Below are 22721 nucleotides of genomic sequence, written 5' to 3'. Positions count from 1 at the left end.
CTGAGGGCATCAATATTCTAGTCCACAGAACTCCGAAATACAAGCATGACCCTTGGGAAGTGCAGCACCGATGGGACAAATTTAATATTCTGCCTACAGTAAACTCATTCCCACATGTCATAATTTGGTCCCTTTAAGGCTGTTTTTTATTTGCTTGAAATTTGGGATCCAATACAGATGACACATTTCATTTCATTGTCAAGCTGCTTTTTTGTTTTGAACGCAGGGCCTTGCGCTCTACCACTTGCAACTCCACTAGTCCATTTTCAGTCTGGAACATTCCCCAGTCTGAGTTACTTTCATTCTTGATACTGGCTTGTTTTTGTTTGTTTGTTTGTTTTTGGTAGTACTGGGATTCGAACCCAGGGCCTCACACAATGTTTGTGTTTTTGAAGCGTTCAGGCCAGTGCCCCTCAGCTTGGATTTCTGTGACTTTTTCTTCCTGGTTAGGGTCACGCTGAGCATTTAGGCAGGACGTTGCAAAGATGCTCCTGTGGTTTTGGCACATCCCATCAGGAGGCTCAGATGTTTAGCTTGGCTGCACGGTTAGGCTGCTGTCCAGAAGCATCTAGGTGTTGCTGACTCTTCTGCCAGCTTGTGTGTCTTTCCCCGAAAGCTCCCTCAACTGTCCAGCTGACACCCTCCCGCAACTCTGAGATGCTGTATTTTTTATTTGGTGCCCACTTTTGTTCGTCACGTGCTGTGATTTCACAAATGCTTCCTTACTCCATGGGAGCCAGGTGCCTCAAGATTTTTGCTTTCTTACCTGTCCTGCATGGTAGCACAGCATGGTGTGGCTAGTTCAGGCTGAGTATGTCTGAAGTCATTGACTGAGTCTCTTCCTTCATTGCATCCTCTACCGTGCTCATGAGCATTTGGGGGCCAGGATTCTAGCGGACTGACCTCTTTGGGATGGATTCTGCATTGTAGATCGCCATGGGTGTGCCATTGCACCGGCTGAAGGACATCCGCCTTCTGTACGGAGAGGCCCCCTGGGGGGTGACACCCATTTCTTTTGAAAGCCCTTCGAACCCTCCCCTCGCCCGAGGCTACGTCATTGCCGCCAGGATCACCAGTGAAAACCCAGATGAGGCAAGTGTGGGCCCTGTGTCTCCACCATGTCCACTGGCCCAGCATGGGGTGAACTCTGGATATTAGCCTTCAGAGAGGTGCCAGTGTCCATGCTTCTCAGCTCATAGTCAAAACTGAGGTACAGAAGAGACTCACCACAGCTTACTGGCTTACTGGACACGTCGCGTGCCAGGCACTGGGCAGCCAGCTCATCACTCACGTGGCAGTGTTACCCCCGCTAGGCTCGGTGTTCCTATCGGCACTATACGGGGAGGTTGTAGACCATGACATACTGGGGCCTGGTGAGCCCAGTGGGTGACTTTCCATATGGTGCCCAGGTTGAGAGCCCAGGAGTTGGATTTCTGGCCCCATGACTTTTTTTTCTGGAATATAAAGGCCCATTGTGGGGTGACCTTTTGTGACTTGTTCTTAAGAAAGGAGCCAGCTGGTGTTTACCACCTACTACTGACAGCTGGATTGTCACAGGACTTTTAATCTACTCCGACTTAATTATTTGCGTTTTACCTTGTTTTTAAAATTAAATATATTTTAACTAATATATAAAAACATAAAAATTGAACATATCCATGAAGTATTGTGTGACATTTTGATTCATGTATACATTGTGTAATGTTTAAATCTGAATTTACTGCTGGGTATAGTGGTGTGCACCTGTAATCCCAGCACTTAGGAAACTGAGGCAGGAGGATTAAGAGTTCAAGGGCAGTCTGGGCTCCATACTAAGACCCTGTCTTAAAGACAAAATCTGTACCTATTATATTCAAGAACCAAGGGGTAAGAGAGCCCTTTGTCCATTTTAATTAAAGAATTTAAAGACTTTTTACTGGGGTAGATATATTCATCTCGCATCTTTGGCTACAAACCAAACACCAGCTCTGGTGGAGAGGCAAGACAGGAGGTTTAGCCACACCCCAGCCCCCACTCTGCCCTTTTTATTATCAAAGATGTCCAGCATATAAATCCAGAAGTTTCCTCCTCCCAGCTCCAGCAGTATCAAGGTTTGCCCACATTACATCGACCCCACCCCAACTTGGTGCTTGTTCTTTTTTTAGTTTTTTGAAGATGTTGACGGTCACATGACACCCACACACAGAGCAGGAAGTAGCAGTGTTTGTTGACCTCTACTCTTTGCTGGGGGAGGGATTCCTGGGTCTCCCCAGAACCGAATCCTGGTGAGAGGATATTTGGGGTAATGGTTTCTTCCATCTTGCTTTTCCCTGTGTTGCAGGGGTTTAAGCCGAGCTCAGGGACGGTCCAGGAGCTGAATTTCCGCAGCAACAAGAACGTGTGGGGCTACTTCAGCGTGGCCGCCGCGGGAGGCTTGCATGAGTTCGCTGACTCCCAGTTTGGTCACTGCTTCTCCTGGGGCGAGAACCGGGAAGAGGCCATTTCGTCAGTATTTCTCCTCCCTCCCTCCCTCCTCCCTTCTTTCTCCTCTCCCTCCCTCCTTCCCCCCCTCCTTCCCCCCCTCCCCTCCCTTCTTTCTTCTCTCCCTCCCTCCCTCCCTCCCTCCTTCCCTCCCTCCTTCCCTCCCTCCTTCCTCCCTTCTTTCCTCTCTCCCTCTCTCCCTCCCTCCCTCCTTTCCTCCCTCCCTCCCTCCCTTCTTTCCTCTCTCCCTCCCTCCTTCCCTCCCTCCTTCCCTCCCTCCTTCCCTCCCTCCTTCCCTCCCTTCTTTCCTCCCTCAGTTCTTTCCCACCTCCCTTCCCTCCCTCTTTCCCTCCCACTTTCCTTCTCTCCCTCCCTTTTTCCCTCCCTCCTTCCTTCTCTCTCTCCCTCCCTTCCTCCTTTCCCTCATCCCTTCCTCCCCACCTCCCTTCCTTTTTCTCTCCCTCCCTCCTTCCCTCTCTCCTTCCTCCCTTCCTTCCTCTCTGTGTCCCTCCCCCTCCCCTCCTCCACCCCCTCCCTCCTTTAAGAACCAGTTGCTCCACTGTAGGTCATATGTAGTAGGCTATAGGAAGGCCAGGGAGGAGTCACAGACAGATGCTATTTCAATACCCTTCCGCTTGAAGTCCAAGTCCAAGTAGCTTACCAAGGTCACTGAGCTTGGGCTGTGAGGGATCTGACTTGAAGGAGACCCAAAGAATGTGCTGAGCATTATAGCTGAGAAAAGGGGCCAAGCTCCTTGAAACCTGAACCTCACACACAGTTCCTTGTTGCTGTCTTCACGCCCGAGACTCAGTTTCTGAGGGGGGTTCCTTCTGTGTACCCCTTACCACCCATGCCAAGGGCAGCAGCTGTGCCCCCCACTCAGCCAAATCCACGACTGCCATAATTTCTCAAACTGACTAAGGAACGCCCCAATTTTGAAACACCCCTTCGTATTTCTTCTGTCTTCATGTGGGTGCAGAAAGAGAAACGCGAGCTCACTTTGTAATTAAACATTTTGGGTGGAAAACGCCCAGAGGCACCAAGGACATTTCATTTTTAAAAGCATTAGAATCTGGCCTGGGCGCTTAGCTGAGAATTAATTTGAACTTGGTGGTTTTTAGTCATGGGACTTCTCTGTGACCGTAGAATAAATTCATTTTAATCATATTCAGAGGCAAATAGAGATCCTTGAAGCTTACAGAGGATTAGCAGAAGAACAATTGAGACTTCATAGAAGGAGGCAGGTAGCAGAACACCAGCCTACCCCACTCTGACCGAAATGACCTGTGGCTCTTTCCACACTGTTCAGGACTACCCACAACTTCAGCAGGATCCAGTGGGAGACTTCTCTCTGAAGGATCAAATATCTTGGGTCTGAGATGGTTTCCCCAGACACAGGACCTCTCAGTGATAAAGCTGCAAGTGCCCCAGCAAACTGGGTCATTGCAGTCCCAGTGAGTCCAGTGGTTTCACTTCCAGATCCAGGTCCCAATCCCACACTTGACTTCTGGTAGCCTGTTGACACGCTCATTTCTTCTCACTGTGTCTTCATTTTCTCACTACTAAAATGAGACCACTGTTTACCCTGCCGCTACCTGCTCCCAGTTCCAGGGATACTGTCACATGTGTAAAGCTCCTCTTCCAGGAAGAGGCCTCCTGTTTAATACCTCACCTCTCTTTCATACCTTTCCCTCGCACAGACATGGGGACAGCATTGTGGAGCTCGCCAGCCCCCTGACCAGTAGATACCTAGACTCAGGTGCCGCTTAAGAACACTGCATGTAGCAACCGTGATGGCGAGACGGCAGCTCCATCTCTGGGGACAAGAGGAGATTTGATTAGATCCAGGGAAGACAGACTTGGTGTCAACCAGAGAGACTGGTTCTCTATTGATTGTTAGCCACTCGCAATAATAATTACAATATTGTGAATCACATTTATAGCAGCTGACATTTGTTCATCAGTGACTATGCTTTGTACACAATATTTCAATTTAGTCCTCCAACAACTATATGACACTGGGGTTATTCCTCCATTTTCCAAGTGAAATAACCGAGGCCAGAGCAGTCAAGTCACTTGTGAGATTACTCATACAGTCAGTGGTAGAGCTGAGACTGACAGCCTGGACTTCTGACTCAGGGCTCTCTCTTACCTTTTGTGGCCCTTTGGCACTCTTGAGTACCACATCCGCAGGAATTCCGTGTAAATCTGGAAGCCAATCACGTGCCTTTCCTCTGTAGGAACATGGTAGTGGCCTTGAAGGAATTGTCCATCCGGGGTGACTTCAGGACCACGGTGGAGTATCTCATTAACCTCCTGGAGACAGAGCGATTTCAGAACAATGACATTGACACTGGGTGGTTGGACTGTCTCATTGCCGAGAAAGTGCAGGTAGAGAGCTGTCCAAGCCTCCCCTGCAGATGGTCAACATCTGGGGCTCCCCTCTGATACTGAGATGTAGTCTTTCCTAGGCGGAGAAGCCAGACATCATGCTTGGGGTGGTGTGTGGGGCCTTGAATGTGGCGGACGCAGTGTTCAGAGCCTGTATGACGGACTTCTTGCACTCCCTGGAAAGGTAGAGCCTGTGGGTCCTTTCCCCCCTTGTGGTATTGGGGGAGGCATGCACCCCCAGAGGTGCTTTATTTGGGTGCCTTCCTTCCCACTGGCTTGCCTTTGAACTTCAAACCAAGGCTGCCCAGGAAGAGGCCCAGGGTAGGGTGGGGATGGGGGGCAGCAGTTGCTTCGCACACAGTCTTGTGCAGGTTCTTGCTGATGTGTGTAAGGCACACTGTGATTCTCTCAGGAGTTCAGAAGCAGAGCAGGTCAAAGGTCATTCCTACTAATGTTTCTTTCCCAGACCCTCACCTGATCACAAGGTGACTACCAAAATGGCCTAGAGCGGAAAGTGGCCAGCTGCTTACTGTCGGTGTCCACCTCAGCACCTCAGGCTGGGTTGTGGCTTGTGGGGGGCTGTCTTATGCATTGTAGGGTGACAGCAGCAGCCATAGCTCTGCTCATTAGATGGTAGGAGAAGCCCTTCCCTGAGTGGACACTGTTACATCTCCAAACATTGCTGAATGGCCCGGGAGTTGGGGCAATATCACCCCCACTTGCAAACTACTTTGTCAGGCAAATGAAACTACCAAGAAAATAAAGAGCAGTAGTAGAATCATAGCCCCTGCGCTGGCTTCTTTCATAGCAGGTGGCAGGTGCCCATACGGGGAACTTTTCTGAGAAAAAGCCATTAGGCGTTTGCTCCCCAAATGCCTCCTCATCCTTCAACAGACTCCAGCACCTTAGGTTCCGAGGAGGTCAGGACGGGATCTGTGTCTGCCTTGTCAGCTGGCACTTGGGAAGGGCAAAGAGCTGGGTGACTTTTTCTTGTTGGTGCTGGGAATGGAGCCCAGGGCCTCAAGTCTGTGGAGGAGTTGCACCTGCATCCTTCCTCGGGGATACTGTCAAGTGCAGGGAATGGTTGCAGCCTTCTCAGCCCCTCCCCGGGCTGATGGCAGGTCTGTCTTCTCTCTCAGGGGCCAGGTCCTCCCAGCAGATTCTCTGCTGAACACTGTGGATGTGGAGTTAATTTATGGAGGTGTCAAGTACATTCTCAAGGTAAAGCCCTCGTGCCTCTCCAACGTTTCCAGGGCTCTGGACACATGAGGGAATTTAATTCTTCTGTGAACCGACTCTGGAGTCTGGAGTGGATTTTCTTGTTCTTGGGTCTGAGCAGTTGTGTTCCTCAGGAGTTCTTATGTAGCCTGTGACCTTGAAACCTAAGCACTTGGGTTTCAAAACAGCCTGAGCGATACACACAGGTCATGAGGGAGTGTCTGTTAGACTCCTGCGGCTACGGTAACAAAGTGCTGCAGACTGGTGGCTTGAAATAGCAGAATTTTATTCTCGCATGTTTCTAGAGGCCAGAAACCCAGATTCAAGGTGTCAGCTGGGCGCAGTGTCTCTGAAGGCACTAAGGAAGAAGCTATCCTAGTCCTCCCTGGCTTCCAGTGGTGGCTGGCAGTCCTTGATGTGTCTTACTTTGTGGCTGCATCACTCCAGTCTCTGCTTCTTTCTCCAAATAGCCTTCTCCCCTGTGTCTGTCTGTCTTTATCTGCCTTCTGTGCCTGTCTCTGTCTCTTCTCCTTTTATAAAACATCCATCAGATAAATTTACAACCCACCCTAAGCCAGTATGATTTCACCTCCACGAATTACACACGCAAAGACCCAGTTTCCTACTAAGGCCACATTCCGAGGGTCCAGGACAGTCATCGTTTGTGGGGGCACCACTCACCCAGTACAGAGTGCGCAAAGCCTTCCCCGCCTGGTGCAGTAGTCCAGGTTCATTTCCAGGGGTTTCAAGGCTGTGAGAAGAATCCACATGTGGATTTCTGGTCTTCTTCCTGACCTGCCCCAAGAGCTCTCTGTCAGAAGAGTCCAGTTGCCCTTCCTGGGCTGCTCAAGGTCAATTCTGCCTAGAGAATATCTGAGACAGGCAGATACGGCGTGAGGTCTGGGGTCCACATGGAGCCCCACAGGGGATGGGTGAGCTGTGGCATTGGTGGTTCAGGCTCCTCTACAGCTGTTAGAGTTATATGTCCCCTGAAAGTTGAGGTCTTCCTGTTGTGCATGTCTCAGACTCATGTTTTAGGAGGGGAAGGGGGCAGAGGAAGAGGACAATATTCAAGTCTGTTTCTGAGGCCTAATATTTACTTTTATTATATTAATTATTTGTTTTGCGGTACTGGGGCTTGAACTCAGGACCTACACCTTGAGCCACTCCACCAATCCTTTTTTTGTGATGGATTTTTTCAAGACAGGGTCTCATGAACTATTTGCCTGGGCTGGTTTCCAACCATGATCTCCCTGATCTCTGCCTCCTGAGAAGCTAGGATTACGGGCATGAGCCACTGGTGTCAACACACCTGCATTGGCGCCTGGCTAATTTTTATTTTCTTTTACCTTATTTTTATATTTCTGAGTACACTTTGAACCCCCAGCTTTTAGTTCAGCCAAACAAATGTGTTGTCATGGGGGTGTATCCTTTGTATCTGTTCTCTCTTTGCCCCCATTGCTTTTTCGTTACCTTTGGGCATCTGGGACCCACCAACTTGATTTCAAATGTGGCACAGTCTCATTTTAGAGAAAATTTAAAATTTCAAATAAGCATCCAGAATCACAAAACCAAACCCCTTGTTTTCTGATCTGGAGGCCATCTCTGCTAGCATTTTATGGATGTCTTTCATTGCTTTTCTCCCTTCTGCACTGACTTCACAACGCTGAGATCCTCATTCATGTAGTTCTGCTGTGTTGACATTTTTTGCACATTTTCCCTGTGTTAGGAACAAGTTTCCTTCCACAACGGTTGGCGTCTGCATTGCTGTCCAGTGGTACTTTCAAGGGGGACGGGACTGTCCTCTATCTGTGCTGTCTGCCGTGGGGCCTGCATGGGCCACCTGAGCACTTGTAATGAGTGACGAGTGTTACGGAGGAACTGGATTTTGTGCTCTCTTTAATTTTGATTAAATTTAAATAGCCCTGTAGGGCTAGGGCTCACCAAATCAAGCAGTGTAGGTCTGGAGTGCTTTACTTGCTGAGGATTTATTGTTAGCACAAATAATACTACATTATGCGTTCCTGTGTTTCTTGCTGTCTTTGTCACAAGACATATGTTTTTGCAGGTTGAAGGCCCTTCAGGATATCTGGTTTCTGAGCGAGAACATACACAATGAACTGAGGGCCCAAAACTGGTATTTCAGCTGGATGGAAGGGCAGAGCTCAGGCCAGAGCCTGACTGCCATGTGTCTCAAATGTCTTATATGTCCCCGGCAGAGCTGAGTTTAGGGGGCAGAGCTGGTCGAGGGGGAAGAGCTGTGTCTAGGAACAGAAAGAACTAGAATCCACGTTACGGCAAGGTATCATAGACCAAGTGGCTTGTAAACAACAGAAATGTATTACTCACAGCTTATGGAGGCACGCAAGCCCAAGGTCAAGACAATGACAGATTTGGTGTCTGGTGAGGGCTTGCTTCCCGGTTTGTAGCAGGTATTTTCTCTCACTGTGTCCTCATGTGGTAGAAGAGGGCAAGGGAGCTGTCTGGGGTCTTAAAAGAGACCTCTTATAAGGGCACCAGTCCATTCACGAAGGCCCCATTTCCTTTTAACCTTTGAGACCGCTGTGTGGCCTCCAGGGCTGCCTCCCCCAGAGTGCAAGCCCCAGTCCCTGCCACCCAGGGCATCCCGCTCGGGATTGTTGCTTGGAGACAGCAATCAGAAGGAAGTCCCCAGCTCCAGAGAACACATAGTCAGCAAGAGATGGCTGGACCGTGTCTGTGTTTGCAGCCGGCAGCTGTTTGTCCGTCACTGACTTCAGGCCCTTTTCAGCCCCTTCTGTGGCTGGCCCCTTGGGGTGAGGGAAGCCTGGGGCTAGGGAGAACATGGTGTGCACCTACCTCACTGCTCCTGCCGGACAGCTCCCCTCACCCACCATTGTAGGATCCATGGGAACACATCCCAGATTCACGTGGTGACATGAATCCGTTCCCACAGGTGGCCCGGCAGTCTCTGACCATGTTTGTTCTCATCATGAACGGTTGCCACATCGAGATTGACGCCCATCGGCTGAACGATGGAGGATTGTTGCTTTCGTACAATGGCAACAGCTACACCACCTACATGAAGGAAGAAGTGGACAGGTGTGTGGGCACGGGGGCCTTGTGGATCACACATGGCTCTCTCTCCATGGGAGTTGAAGGCGCAAAGCTGCCCTGTGTGCAGGCCTGGGGGTCTGAGATAAGGCTCCCTGGTAAATGCTGAGGGTGGAATTTCAAGCACCTGGCAGACAGTTAGGGAGGACTTCCAGGTGATACCTTCCTAGTGACCTGGAAGGATTCAGAGCTGAATGGCACATGACTCCCAGCTCTGTGGCTTGCAAGGTGTGCGATGAGGTGCCTGCTGCCCCCTATATCAGGGTCGTGGTGTCCACACTTGCAGAGGATGTGTGTGGAGTGGATGTGCCATCCAGCAGCTGGTTATTTTTAATTGTTTTTAAGTTTGAGACAGGGTCTCCCTGTGTAGCACAGGCTGCCTGGAACTTGTGATCTTCCTGCCTCAGCCTCCTGCGTGCTGAGATTACAGGTGTGCATCACCCTGCCTGGCTCAGTAGCTGGTTATTGAGCTACTCTTGGCCTGTCAGGGAAGATGATTCGTAAAACAAGCAGACAGTGGCGTAAAGGTTGCTGTGGACCTTCATGGGTTAAGGCAAGATGCTGTGGAAGCCCTGGGCACAGGGGCATCACAGGCTCCGAACACCTCGAGCTCCAGTGTATCTGACCATGCTGAAGCCACACAGTGGGGTGTAGGGGACCCATGCAGAGAGGCAGCACAGGCCCTGGCCAGGGAGGATGAAGGTGGAGTTTGCACGTGTGTGTGTGTACATGTGTACGTGTGTATGCCAGCACCCCCACGCCTAAGAAAGCTTCAGTTAGTGAGAGACTCTTCCTTCATAGTCCTCGATGTCTTAGAAGGTTTTCCCCTCCCTCCCTCCCTTTCTCCCTCCCTTCCTTCCTTCTTTTTTGTTTTGCTGATGTGACTAGGGTTTGAACTTAGTTTTGTGCTTTCAAAGCAGGTGCTCTACTGCTTGAACCACACCTCCTTTTCCTTTTTATTGAACAGGGTCTCACTGTGTAGCCCAGGCTGACCTCAAACTCACTATCCTGTCTCCTTCCGAGTGCTGGGATTACAGGCATGCACCACATCAAGCTCTATTATCTCTTTTCTAACCTGTGTTCTGTCTGCCAAGAGTACTTCAGGTTTCTTCAGGGTCTCCCCAAGTTCAGTTCAGTTCAGAGTGAAGGTTTAGCGCTAAGGCCGTGGCCCAAGTTACAGGGCAATCAGCTAGCATGCGTGAGGCCCTGGGTTTAATTCCCCAGTACCAAGGGGAAAACAAAAGTGAAACTTGAGTCAGTCAAGGTTTATTGAATAATATTTATTGGTTGCTTTCTCTTTAGCCAGAAAAGAAGTACATGTCTTGCTCCCTGGACTCACTTTGGCTCTGGGATAACTGTCAGGTGCCACACCATTTGGGACTACAGAGTGTTTTACACCATGCTGCAGCTGACAGCATGGCTTGCTGGGTTGATGGTCCTCATCAGTCTCCCCCGTCTGCTCTTCTTCTCTCCCAGTTACCGAATCACCATCGGCAACAAGACATGTGTGTTTGAGAAGGAGAATGATCCTACTGTCCTGAGATCCCCCTCGGCTGGGAAGCTGATGCAGTACACCGTGGAGGATGGGGGCCACGTGGAAGCAGGGAGCAGCTATGCTGAGATGGAGGTGACAGCAGGGCTGGCTCTGGGGTGGCTCTGCATCCTTCAACCTCTGCTCCCCTGGCAGGCCCTTCTGTCTGCAGACAGAGCTCACCTCACTGCCTTATAGATTCTTAAGAGAGGTGATCTGTGGGATTTGGCCCAAATTCCCTGCAGTATTCAAAGGGAGAACCTCCAGCAGTGTACACCTCCATGGGAATGGGTAAGAACTGATCAATAATCCTGATGGCAACCATTAAAAGTGATAAGCCAGAGCCAGACATAGTGGCTCATGCCTGTAATCCCAGCTACTCAGGAAGCAGACATCAGGAGGATGGCGGTCCAGAGCAGCCTGAGCATAAACGTGAGAACCTATTTGGAAAATAGCTAAAGCAACAAGGGCTGGGGACATGGTTGAAATGGTACAGCACCTGCCTAGCAAGTGCAACGCTCTGAATTCAAATCCCAGAACGGAAAACAAAAAAAAGTGTTAAGCCAGCACTTGCCAGGCACTTATTATGTGGCAGGTGCTGGTCTAAGCATTTTACCTGTGTTTACTTTGACAACTTTTGCAGAAGGACACAAATGTAGTTACCATTTTGCACATAAGAAGTCAGGCCCAGGAGGGCTGAGGATCTTGCTTGAGGTCACACAAAACCAGGGTTCAAGGAAAATGCTCGTAGCAGTGAAAAGGAGTGGTCAGTCCATAGTTCAATAGTTGCTCAGGTATCCTGACTTCCTACTGTGCATCCTGACCTCCTGCTGTTAGTCCTGTCAGCCTGATAAGGACAAGTGAGCTGAGGCTTGTTACTCCCCATCTTGCAGTTAGGGACACTGAAGCTCAGAGAGGGGAAAGTACTTTCTGGGAATTAGAGAGGTGATGAATGAGGTCTTGGGATTCTAGCCCAGGCCTGGCTGATGGAGGCGGTGTGATTGTTTATGGGCAGCTGTCATGGTAACAAGTCTCATGCCATACAGGACCCCAGACAATGGGGGAGGCAGGCTACAGGGCTGCTGACGGGACCATGAGCAAGTGTTCGTTTCACAAAGCACCCCCCAGAGGATGTCCTCAACTGTGGGCAAAATGTTTGATGTACACAGCCCATTGTAGGAACACGTGGGGCCCTGCGTTGCTGAGCATGCAGGGTGCTCTGAGAGATGCAATGTTGGATGCTTTCTTGTATGAACATCACAGAATGTACTTGCCACACCTAGATGGGTCAGTCATTCCAGGTGGCCTCTAAACGACATCAGAGGCTGCTGCTGGTGTAAGCAGACCCACCGACGGTACGCCTTTCTTTAACAAGTAGAAAGAATACACTGATTAAAAAGTCTGGTTCAGTGAGCACATAAACTGGGAAGAGCCGTCAGTTTTCACCATCTGGTCCTGTGCACTCTGCGTAATCACTGGCTCCACTTTTGTATGGCTGCCAGCGAGGCAACTTCGTTCACGCCAGCGTCACCACAAACGTGGAAGTGATGATTTCTTTGTGCGACAATGTCCAGACGGCTATAGTGTTGCTAGGCAATACGAATTTCCTTATCACCGACCAAAACATCCTTGTGCCTTGCCTGACTATGCACTGATCACTCTATGTGATAGACTGCACTATGTCCAAGCGCTAGGCCTTCCTTTGAGAATAAAGCTTAGTGGTAGAGTGCTTGCCTGGTGTCCCCAGCACCGTAAATAAAGAGACAAAACAAGTATCAGTTTCCACATCCATGAATTGGGCATTGTGAATGCCCCCTCCCTGGCTGGCTGGCAGATGGAGATAGTCAAGAGTGGCCCTGTGCCTGGACACCGCTTACAGTAAATGACACTTTCTCTCTGTCCATCCTGCTTGAGGGCCACCCAGGGAATGACTTGTTTCAATGAGGCAGCCTATGGGTGACTCCAGGTGCCACAGGTCCTATGGATTCTGTCCTATCTCTTATTTCTGCAAAACAGGTGATGAAGATGATCTTGACCCTGAGTGTGCAAGAAAGTGGCCGGGTGAAGTACATCAAGCGTCCGGGAGCCGTGCTGGAAGCTGGCTGCATGGTGGCCAGGCTGGAGCTCGACGATCCTTCTAAGGTGCACCCGGTATGTGGCAACCCGTCCTGGCTACTCTGGCTAGTGCAGGTGCACCCCCAGCGACCCCTGCTCTTCTGTCACACCCTTGTCCCAGCAGTCAGTGTGGGGGGTGGTGCAGAAAAGCCAGTGGCTCCATTCTTCTTTTCTCAGCTCTCCATCCTGCTTAGAGTACACCCAGATTCTTCTAGTGACCTATGAGTCCCCAGCTGATCTGCCCCTTGGGTCTCTGTCCCTCTCCCCCTGGCTTCACTGACTGTCCTGAGCTTTCCACCCTGAGCCCACTCCCTCTGCAGGGAAGGAGCTGCCCGGCATTGCCCTGGGTTTTACTCAGGGGACGCCCCCAGTTAGGGCACCCTTGACTGCCTTCTTTTGAAACCCATTACTTTATACAATTAATATATATATATTAATTGTATAAATATAAATATATATAAATATATAAATATATATAAATAAAGATTTATTTAATAATATATAATAATATATTATAATAATATATAAATATATAAATATATATTTATACAATTAATATATATATTTAAGAAAAGGAGACTTTATTTTTTATTACAGTTGTGATTTACAGGAGGACTGTGTGGCTGGTACAAAGGGCTCCCACACACCCTGCACCCAGCTTAAGTTCATTCATACTTATTATTAATTAGCTACTTTTTAACCATCGTTGCAATTGTATGGCCCACTTGTCACAAATAGCGAACCAATATCAGTATGTCCTTGTTAGTTAAAGGTCATGCTTTACTTACATCTCCTCAGGTTTTTTCAGTTGCGGTTAAACGTATGTAACAGAACTCATTACCATCCTCACTTTTTTTTTCCATACGGGGATCAAACCCAGGGTCACACACATGCTAGGCAGAGCTCTGCCAGTGAGCTCTCACTCCCAGTCTCATCTTCATTATTTTTTTTTTCTTTGGCAGTACTGGGGTTTGAACTCAGGGCTTCAAGCTTGCTAGGCAGGCACTCTACCACTCGAGCCACTCCTCCAACCTTGTCTTCACATTCTTCAGAGCACCATTCACATCCACTGTACAAGTGTCACCACCATCTCCAGAATCCTTTCCTTCTTACCAAACTGAAACCGAATACCCACAAAGCGATTCTCCCCTTACCCTGCATTCCCTGGCAACCACCATTCTACTTTTGTTCCTAGGCTGTGACTACTCTCAGGACCTCAGGTAAAAGGACTCATACAGTCATACAGTATTTGCCCTTTTGTGACTGGCTTATTTCACTTAGTATAACACCCTCAAGGTCCATCCAGGCTGTAGCATGTATTAGAATTTCCTTCTTTTTAAAGGCTGAATAATATTCCACTAAATATATGGCAAATACTGAAAAAGATGGATCTGTTCCTTATCCATTCACCCATCGATGGACACTTGGGTTGTTTCCGTGCTGTGAGTGATGCTGCTATGAACATAGGTGTTGTAATTTCTTAGTTTCTACCCAGTGTCCAGGGTGCCATCCATGTGACCACACTGCATGTATTGTCATGTCCTTAAGCTACCTTTTAGCCAACATTTTAAAAATTGTGTTTACACACACACACACACACACACACACACGCACACACACACACCCTACCTTACCTCCTGCTCTGTCGTCATCGTGTCTCCCTGGTGTCTGGATGGCTTGTCGTTTGGCCCTCGTGAGATTAGAAGCATCCTGGGGGCAACAGTTTTTGCCTTTCTGGCCACTGCTGGCATCTCAGTACCTAAAACAAGTCCTGGCATGCAGTAAGTGCGCAATAAATATTAGTTGGGTGAAGGTGCATTAGTGCAGGAACCAGGGAGGCAGCACCCTGCCCTCAGGGCCACCGGAGGGTGTCCTGGGGTGTTTGTCATGTGACCTTGAACTCAGGGTCAGGTGAGGGGAGCTCCCACTCAGAGTTCTGCGAATTGTTCAGCAAGTGTCTAAGGCCAAAGGGCTGCTTTCTGTTCTTCACCATTGCCATCCTGGTGATCAGTACGGTGGCTGGGGCATGGCTGGTGCTCAGAAAAATAGGTCTTGTTGATGAAGCAGTGTTTGCACTGGCCTAAGCAGGCCTTGTGCACAGGGAGGTGGCTTGTCACTCACGTATGCACAGGTGATACATCCCTAATCGGAAAACCCAAAATTCAAAGTGCTCTGAAATCCAAGCCTGTGAGCACTGCCGTGTTGCCGTAAGTTTAGAATTTCACACCATGAAACCTTTTGTATGCATAAAATTAGTAAACGCATTGTATAAAATCACCTTCAGGCTGTGTGTATAAGGGGTGTGTGACACATTAGTGAACTTGGTGTTTAGATGGGGGCCCCATCTCCAAACTATTTTCTTGTGTACGCAGATATTCCAAAATCCAAAACAATCTGAAATCCAAAACACCTTTCTCTGATCCCAAGCATTTCAAATAAAGAATACCCAACTTTTCCTGAAATAATTCATGCATCTCAGAAGAAAAGAGCAACTTAAAAATTAGGCCTTTGATTTTATTGGAATTGAACTTATAAGAAAATCCTGATTGAATGGGAATGACCTTTACATGGAATTTCCCTGTAGTTAAAAAATCAAGAAATTGGATGTACATCTAATTTAGTTGGAAATTTAGATCCTTGTTTCTTACTTTAAATATTGGGATGGTGATAAGAGGAGATTGGATCAACATAGTTTGGTTTTCCTGTTTTATAGAGAAGCATGGTAGATGTCAAATGTTCTAAGAGCGTAAGTAGAGAAACAGAAAAAAAATACTACCTCTAGCCTTCTCTGATCCCTACTGATAGACTCAAATGCAGCAAGGAAGTGACTCTCAAAGTGAACCATAGAGCACTTAAAACCCCACTGCGTTCCCACTGAATTACCCAGCACACACACAGTTCTCACCTGGGGTTGCCATGCACACTGTAAATTCTGCTTGTCATTACAAAGAAAACAAAAGCACCATTGACTCAGAAATTAAAATATGAATCCAAGGGGAAAAGTATGCTGTAGCCTATTTGAATAGGATATGATTTTTTTTCCTCAAGAAAGGATACTAGGTCTTTATTTGTTAGTCAGCCCTCTATCACTGTGACAAAATACTGACCAAATAACTTAGGAAAGATGAATTTTTGGCTCATGGTTCAGAGGTTTCAGTCCTTGGTACCTGGCTTCATTGCTTTGGGCCTGAGTGAGGCTGAGTGTCATGGCCAAGAGTGAGAAGTGGGGGCTGTGGAGGGTGTAGAAGAGCGGGCCTGCTCACCACATAGCGGCCAGGAAGCAGAGAGCATGGGAAAAAACCCAAAACATTAAAAAGTCTCATTGTCTCTTTTTCACCAGAGTATCCTGTCAGCTTTTTATTTTTATTTTTTTTGTGGTACTGGGGTTTGAACTCAGGGCCTTGTGACCGTGCAGTTGCTAGGCAGGTACTATCTTCTCTTCTCATTTTTTTCATTCTCTTTAAGGGGTTCAGTGGGAAGGTCTCTGGGCCTGCATTGGGGTTCCTCTCAGCAGGCATTTCCTAAGTTGGGTTAATGGGACAGAGCCTGGACTCCACTCCCTGCAGGTTCACATAAACACCTGTGAGACAGATGGACAGGTCACGTAATTTGGTTCTGTCACTGCAACAGGAGAGACTACCCTCGGCTGTGGGGGCAGGTGGAGAGCCAGTGTCAGATTGCAGACAAGGAACCCCAAAGCCAGTTCTGAAGGGTGAGAGGAGCTGTGAGGGTAGAGGAGGGTTGGGAGGGAACTGAGCATTCTGGGCTGGGAGGGTGGCACATCCCAAGCCACTCCATACTTTAGTGGATTTTTGTAGAATGAGTTAGTGGAAGACTGGATCCCTTAAGTCAGGGTTACCCCTCTGGTGAGGTTACTGTTTTTCCATACAATAAATCTTTGGGTTTTTTTGTTTGTTTGTTTTTGTTTTAGGATTCTATATTTTCTTTTTCTTTTTTTTTTTAATTTTTATTTTATTCATATGTGCATACAATGTTTGGGTCATTTCTTCCCTCTTCCCCCCAGTAGATCTTTGTTTACCTAAAGTATTTAGGATTTGCAAAATAATTTTCATCTTGCTAGGTGTTTACCTTTCAGATTTAGTAGAGAATGAATATAACTGGGCATGCGGATACATGCCTGTAATCCTAGCACTTGGGAGGCAGAGGCAGCAGGATTGAGAATTCAGGGCCATCGTGGGCTATGTAGTCTCAGAAACTCTCCAAAGCAAAAACAAAAAAATAGAAGTGAGAACAGAGAAAATAGGAAGATAATCTTGATTCCAAAGCAAAGCAAATTCCCCAAATCTAACTCCTAAAATGGATTGCAGCGTGAGTGATTTCACTGTGACATTTTCAAGGGGATGATTTGGAAAGCCTGGATCAGGATACAAATTCAGAGATTTTAATAGGGCAGTATTTTCCCTGTTACTTTTCAGGCTTCGTCCTGCCTCCTGCCCTGGTTTGTCTCCTCTCACTGGGTCATTGCCTGTGACCTATCCTTGTGTTTTGTCAGGCTGAGCCATTCACAGGTGAGCTCCCAGCTCAGCAGACCCTGCCCATCCTTGGTGAGAAGCTACACCAGGTGTTTCATAATGTCCTGGAAGACCTGACAAACGTCATGAGTGGCTACTGCCTGCCGGAGCCTTTCTTCAGCATAAAGGTAAGTCACCAGGTGACTGCAGGTTTGTGCAGCCTGTGCAGAGTCTGGAGGGCTTCACCTGTTACATCAGGCGAGGGCTTTATGGCAGCAAGGAATGAGAGAATAGTGAGCCCTCTGTTCTCTCTAGAAAGGACCTGTCCTCAGGGAATTCCGAGGTCTGATTCAGTGTGTGTTTTCTTCTGGGTGATTAACTGTTGTAAGTGACCTGAGTTGTAGGGGTGCCAGTTCAGCTGGGGACTGAGCAATTGAGCAGTAGCTTAGGGCAGCAGTGTGTGTAGCTCAGCTCTCTTAGTGACACAACAACAAGGTGCTCTGTGCAGAAACTCACCATCCCAGGGTATCACTGATGTCACCTCTGTAGAGAAACAATGAGTTTTCCATTTTGCAGACCTCCTTGGAAGACCCAAGGATGCTAAGTTTTACCTTGACTATTGATGGCCAAGTGCCATCCACTCAGTTTGCCTAACCCCGGCCTAGGTGGTGGTGCTGATGCTGGTGAGGACAATGGCCAGTCTGGTTTGTATATGTGCCAGCCACCATTTTCAGCACTTAACATTTACTGCATTTACTTTGCCTTCCCAACAACCTTTGAGATAGGAGCTATTATTTCCACTTACAGTTGAGGCAAGTGAGGCACAGAGGCTGGGAGACTTGCCCTGCTTCTCACATGAAAAGGTGAAGATGGGACTTGAACCCTGGCTGTCTAGCTTCAGGGTCTGTGCTTGTAACCCCTGAGCCATACTGCCTCATGGTGATTGCTGTAGACACAACATCCATTTGGTCTGTGCACTTTCCAGTATACACATTGGTTCCCTTTTAAGTCTCTCCTGTGATTCGGGGTTGGCATCACCCTCATCGGCATCCAAAGCCCATCCCCCATGGCCACCGAGACACCCTGGACGTGGTGTAGGTCAGATGCTAAAAGCTTACAAGACTTATGGCTTGGATTTGCATCCTGGCTTATCTTCTTAGTAGTGACTTTGGGTAACCTAATCAACCTCTCTATGTTTTAGTTTCAATTGTGATTGGGCAATAATTATTACACCCACTTGGTGGGTTGTTTCCGAGGATAAAAAGAAAACATAAAGAAAGAACTTTGGACACTTACTGCACTAAGCACAGGTCCCACAAACCTTAGCTCATCAAATGTCCTTCTGTGCTCTCCCTACCCCATGTGGCTCTCTGATGCTTAGGGGAAACCGGATGTTCCCCTTCTGCCAGCCCTGGATCGGGGCCTAGGGCTGGGGGGCTTGAGGTGGGCTGAATAGTGTTGGGTATCCATGGTTGGTGGTGGCCCCACACTTGCGGGGGCTGCGGCTAACAGTGTGGTCCCACCACAGCTGAAGGAGTGGGTCCAGAAGCTCATGATGACCCTGCGACACCCGTCACTGCCACTGCTGGAGCTGCAGGAGATCATGACCAGTGTGGCGGGCCGCATACCCGCGCCCGTGGAGAAGGCAGTCCGCAGGGTAATGGTCCAGTATGCCAGCAACATCACCTCGGTGCTGTGCCAGTTCCCCAGCCAGCAGGTAGGTGCCCCAGCCTGCCCACCAGCCTGTGGTGTCTGACTTTCATGCAAGTAGACCAAGCACTTTCCAAAAACATGCTGCCTGAAATCACAGAGGGATTCTTCCCGTGCATTTTCAGCACAGCATTGGTTCTCTCCTCCTACATTTTGTAAAGAGATAGTCCTGGGGTGAGCTGATGTGCAATGTTTTGTAAGAATGGAAGCCATTCCAAGGGAGTATAAAATACCTCTATTAATCATATCTTGGCCTCATCTTGCTCATTTAGTTGATGGTGTTATTGTGGCCTTCATGGAGCATTTTAAAGGTAACTTGCATTTGGAAGATTCCCTCTTTCTTCCTGTCCTCTGTCTGATTGGAAGGGCTCCCTCTGTCATCATTTCCCCACTCGCAGTTAGTCATTTGGGAAAGGAGAGGTTAGTGTAAGGCCATTTTTAGGACAACAACTCTAAGGACTACATTGTGTATGTGTGTGTGTGTGTGTGTGTGTGTGTGTGTGTGTGTGTGCTGCTAGAAATCAAACATGGCCTTCCACGTGCTAGGCAAGTGCTCTACTACTGAGCTACATCCCCAGCCCCTGAGGCTTGTTGGAATATTGTTAAAAACGATGTAGTACTGACCCATGCTTCTGTACAGAGGAGCCTTGTTATGCCAAGTGGGGAGGAGAGCACGTGACACACAGGTCCATATAGGAGATGCCCAGAGCGGGGAGATCCCTGGAGACTAGGACTGGGGGAGGGGAATTGAGGAGAGGCTGCTGATGGGCGGAGGCTTCTTTTCAGGATGTTGAAGAAGCTGTAGAATTAGGCACTTGGTGATAGTTGCAAACATTGTGACTCTGTCCAGACTGCTGAGCATGTGCTTACAGGAGGTGCTGGAATAGTGAGGTGGATAAGCTGTGTCTCAGCCCAAAATAACAAAAGCAAACTCTACAGGACCTCAATGAAGAAAAGAACGAGTTCGGAATTTTCAAGAATTTGTCATTGAGTTTTTTTTTTCTTTTTTGCTTAAAATAATTTAAAAAAATTTTTTTAATTCATTTATTCACATGTGCATACATTGTTGGGGTCATTTCTCCTCCCTGCCTCCCTCCCTGCTTAAAATACTTTTGTTGCCAAAAGCAATGTACCAATGACAATAAATCTAATTATAAAGACAGGATGCTTCCTGTCCAGCACCTACAATTTTTGCTGAGGTTGGATATACCCTTCTCCCCTTTTCCTGTACTGTCCCTATCTGAGGGGAGGGATAAAAGGAATATTATAAGGAACCTCTTTGCATGACTGTTATTATTCCAACTCTTGGATTCCTCCAGCAAGACATTGAAGGGATGAGCAGGGCTGTTTTCAGAGTGGCCAGCTGGCTCATGGGCTGGCATTTTTGGTATTTTATTGAACCCCAATGTGACCTCCCTGGGAACCTGTGGTGAATTCTATGGTGACTACCACGTGGCAGCTGGATCATGTGGTGGTCAGTAATCAGCCCTGTCTTTCCTGTTCTGTTTTTCCACCTAGATAGCCACCATCCTGGACTGCCACGCCGCCACACTGCAGCGCAAGGCTGACCGAGAGGTCTTCTTCATGAACACACAGAGCATCGTGCAGTTGGTCCAGAGGTGAATCCCGGGCCCTCCAAGGGTGTGGCTGTCAGTTTCTGGGGCCCTTGGGGGCAGGCTCACATAGGGTGCAGCACTGTCATCGTTAATAAAAGCTGGGTTCTGGATGTGACTTCCTGGAATCTCAGCTTGCCTTCATAAGATATGTCATCTGGAGCCATAAGTGGGTTGATTTTTGTGAAGTGGTGACACATAACTAGTGTGGTGTCGGGGATCATCGTAAAGGAAGGTTTGGATTTTATCTCAGGTAGCTTGGAAGCGGGGTCACTCTGCTACCAAACTATTGTGATGATAAAGAAGATTTCTTTTTTTTTTTTTTTTGCCATTTTTCATAAAGAGTCCACCTAGCAGGAAAGCTTGGCTTGTAAGAACAGAATTTCAGTGCCAGGGACTCTCAGAGGTGCAGAAGTAGGGCTGTCCTCTCAGGGAGTTCCCAGACTGGCCACACAGGATTGCAGTGGAGGAGGGAGTCCCCGCATGGGATCCAACACGTGGAAACCTTTGCAGCCAAGGCGAGCAGAGGAGCCCTCTCCTCCAAACATCCTTCAGAGAAACACCTGGAAGAAATGAGCCCCTGATCTCATCAGATTCCCTAGAGAGCTTTTCCGTGTTGATCATAAATGTCAGAGATCTGCTGTTTTGCATGGTTTTAAAAATCACATTTGGATTAATGATGGCTGTAGGTCTTTGCTTTCTTTTGTTTTCATTTAATGATGCTGAAATTAAGCCAAAGCCAGTTTCTGTTTCCCTAAAACTCAGTATTTTATCTAAGAATCTTTATTCCCTGTGTTCAGAAATATTTTGGAAGAGGAAATGTTTGGGGAACGCCCAGGTTAAAGTTTTGTTTCAAAAGGAAGTGCAATTTACCCAGCGATCTTTTGGTAAATGCCTTTCAAGTTTTTCTTTTGAAAACATCTTTCTATTTTGGATAGGCCATTGGAAAATTTTGCTTTTGTGGTTAAAACTTGCTAAAATTAGCTTCTTGCTTTTAGCATTCCAGTTCTTTTTTTGGGGGGGAGGCGGTACTGGGGTTTGAATTCAGGGTCTTGCGCGCTCTTGACAGGGGCTGTAGCACTTGAGCCATGCGCCCAGCCCTACCACACAACTCTAGAAGCTTTCTGATGCATGTCTCCTCTCAAAAACTATAAAACTTCTGGCTAAGACAGGAAGTGGAGGTGCAATGCACCTTAACATGACTGTGTCCTGTCTTCCCCAGATACCGTAGCGGGACCCGCGGCTACATGAAAACCGTGGTGCTGGACCTCTTGCGGAGATACTTGCACGTTGAGCACTATTTCCAACAAGGCAAGAGACACCATCCCACCTCTCCTCATGACACCAGTGGCACCGACAACCTGCTGGAGTAAGGGGAGCGGGAAGGAGTCCAGATCTCACCCCTGCGTGGTCTTTTGTGTCCCATAGCACACTATGACAAGTGCGTGATAAACCTCAGGGAGCAGTTCAAGCCAGACATGTCACAGGTGCTGGACTGCATCTTCTCGCACTCGCAGGTGGCCAAGAAGAACCAGCTGGTGATCATGCTGATTGTAAGCGGGAGGGGCTCACCCAGGTGGGGTGGGTCAGGGCCCTGCATGTTTTTTAGAAGGGGCCAGAAAGTAAGGAACCTCACAGGTCCTGGGCTCTTCATCCTGACCCCCCTTTTTTTTTTTGTGGTACTGGGTTTGAACTCAGGACTTCATGCTTGTTAGGCAGGCACCCTACTGTTAAACCACTCTGCCAGCTCCCAATAAAATTTTGTCTGTAACACCAGTCTGTAACACTCATAGAGTACCTGTGCTGCCAGAAGAAAACCCCCCAAAATTTGAGTCATTTATTTTTCAGACTTTGTAACAAATTTATTTGATCATAATTTTGTTTTTGAGATGCGGGGGACGGGGATCGGTATATTGCCCAGGCTGGTCTTGAACTCCTGGATTCAAGTGATCCTTCCACCTCAGCTCCCCAGGTAGCTGGGACTGCAGGTGTGAAACGAAACACTGTGCTCGTTGAATTCTCACAACAGCCCTAGGAGATGGGTACCAGTCTCGCTTTCCTTTGGCAGCATGCAGGAGGTACTGCTTGTCTAAGGGCACCCAGCTTGACAGTACACAG

The 22721-nt window shown here is 48.2% G+C and overlaps 1 protein-coding gene across 7 annotated transcripts in view; it reads left to right on the top strand.

Moving 5' to 3' along the window:
• The window catches only part of Acacb (acetyl-CoA carboxylase beta), a 129201-nt gene that overhangs the window by 60834 nt on the left and 45646 nt on the right, over positions 1–22721 (top strand). For 6 of the 7 annotated variants that reach the window (XR_012443411.1, XM_074060566.1, XM_074060569.1 and 3 more), the window contains 13 exons: positions 931–1092; positions 2321–2484; positions 4701–4851; positions 4932–5035; positions 5991–6072; positions 9005–9150; positions 10639–10789; positions 12710–12844; positions 17322–17468; positions 18809–18997; positions 20509–20609; positions 21826–21914; positions 22032–22156. Coding sequence is in view for 6 of the 7 variants with exons in the window: in XM_074060566.1 (XP_073916667.1) it covers positions 931–1092; positions 2321–2484; positions 4701–4851; positions 4932–5035; positions 5991–6072; positions 9005–9150; positions 10639–10789; positions 12710–12844; positions 17322–17468; positions 18809–18997; positions 20509–20609; positions 21826–21914; positions 22032–22156 (1746 nt within the window). In the remaining variant the exon portion in view is untranslated. Of the gene's footprint in view, positions 1–930; positions 1093–2320; positions 2485–4700; positions 4852–4931; positions 5036–5990; positions 6073–9004; positions 9151–10638; positions 10790–12709; positions 12845–14003; positions 16551–17321; positions 17469–18808; positions 18998–20508; positions 20610–21825; positions 21915–22031; positions 22157–22721 lie in introns of those variants that run through there. The other variant, XM_074060570.1, reaches the window with a different exon arrangement.

The sequence above is a fragment of the Castor canadensis genome, chromosome 18 (assembly GCF_047511655.1).
Source record: "Castor canadensis chromosome 18, mCasCan1.hap1v2, whole genome shotgun sequence".
Lineage (NCBI taxonomy): Eukaryota > Metazoa > Chordata > Mammalia > Rodentia > Castoridae > Castor > Castor canadensis.
Note: the sequence above shows the minus strand (reverse complement) of the source record. Positions and strands in the feature narration are given on the sequence as shown.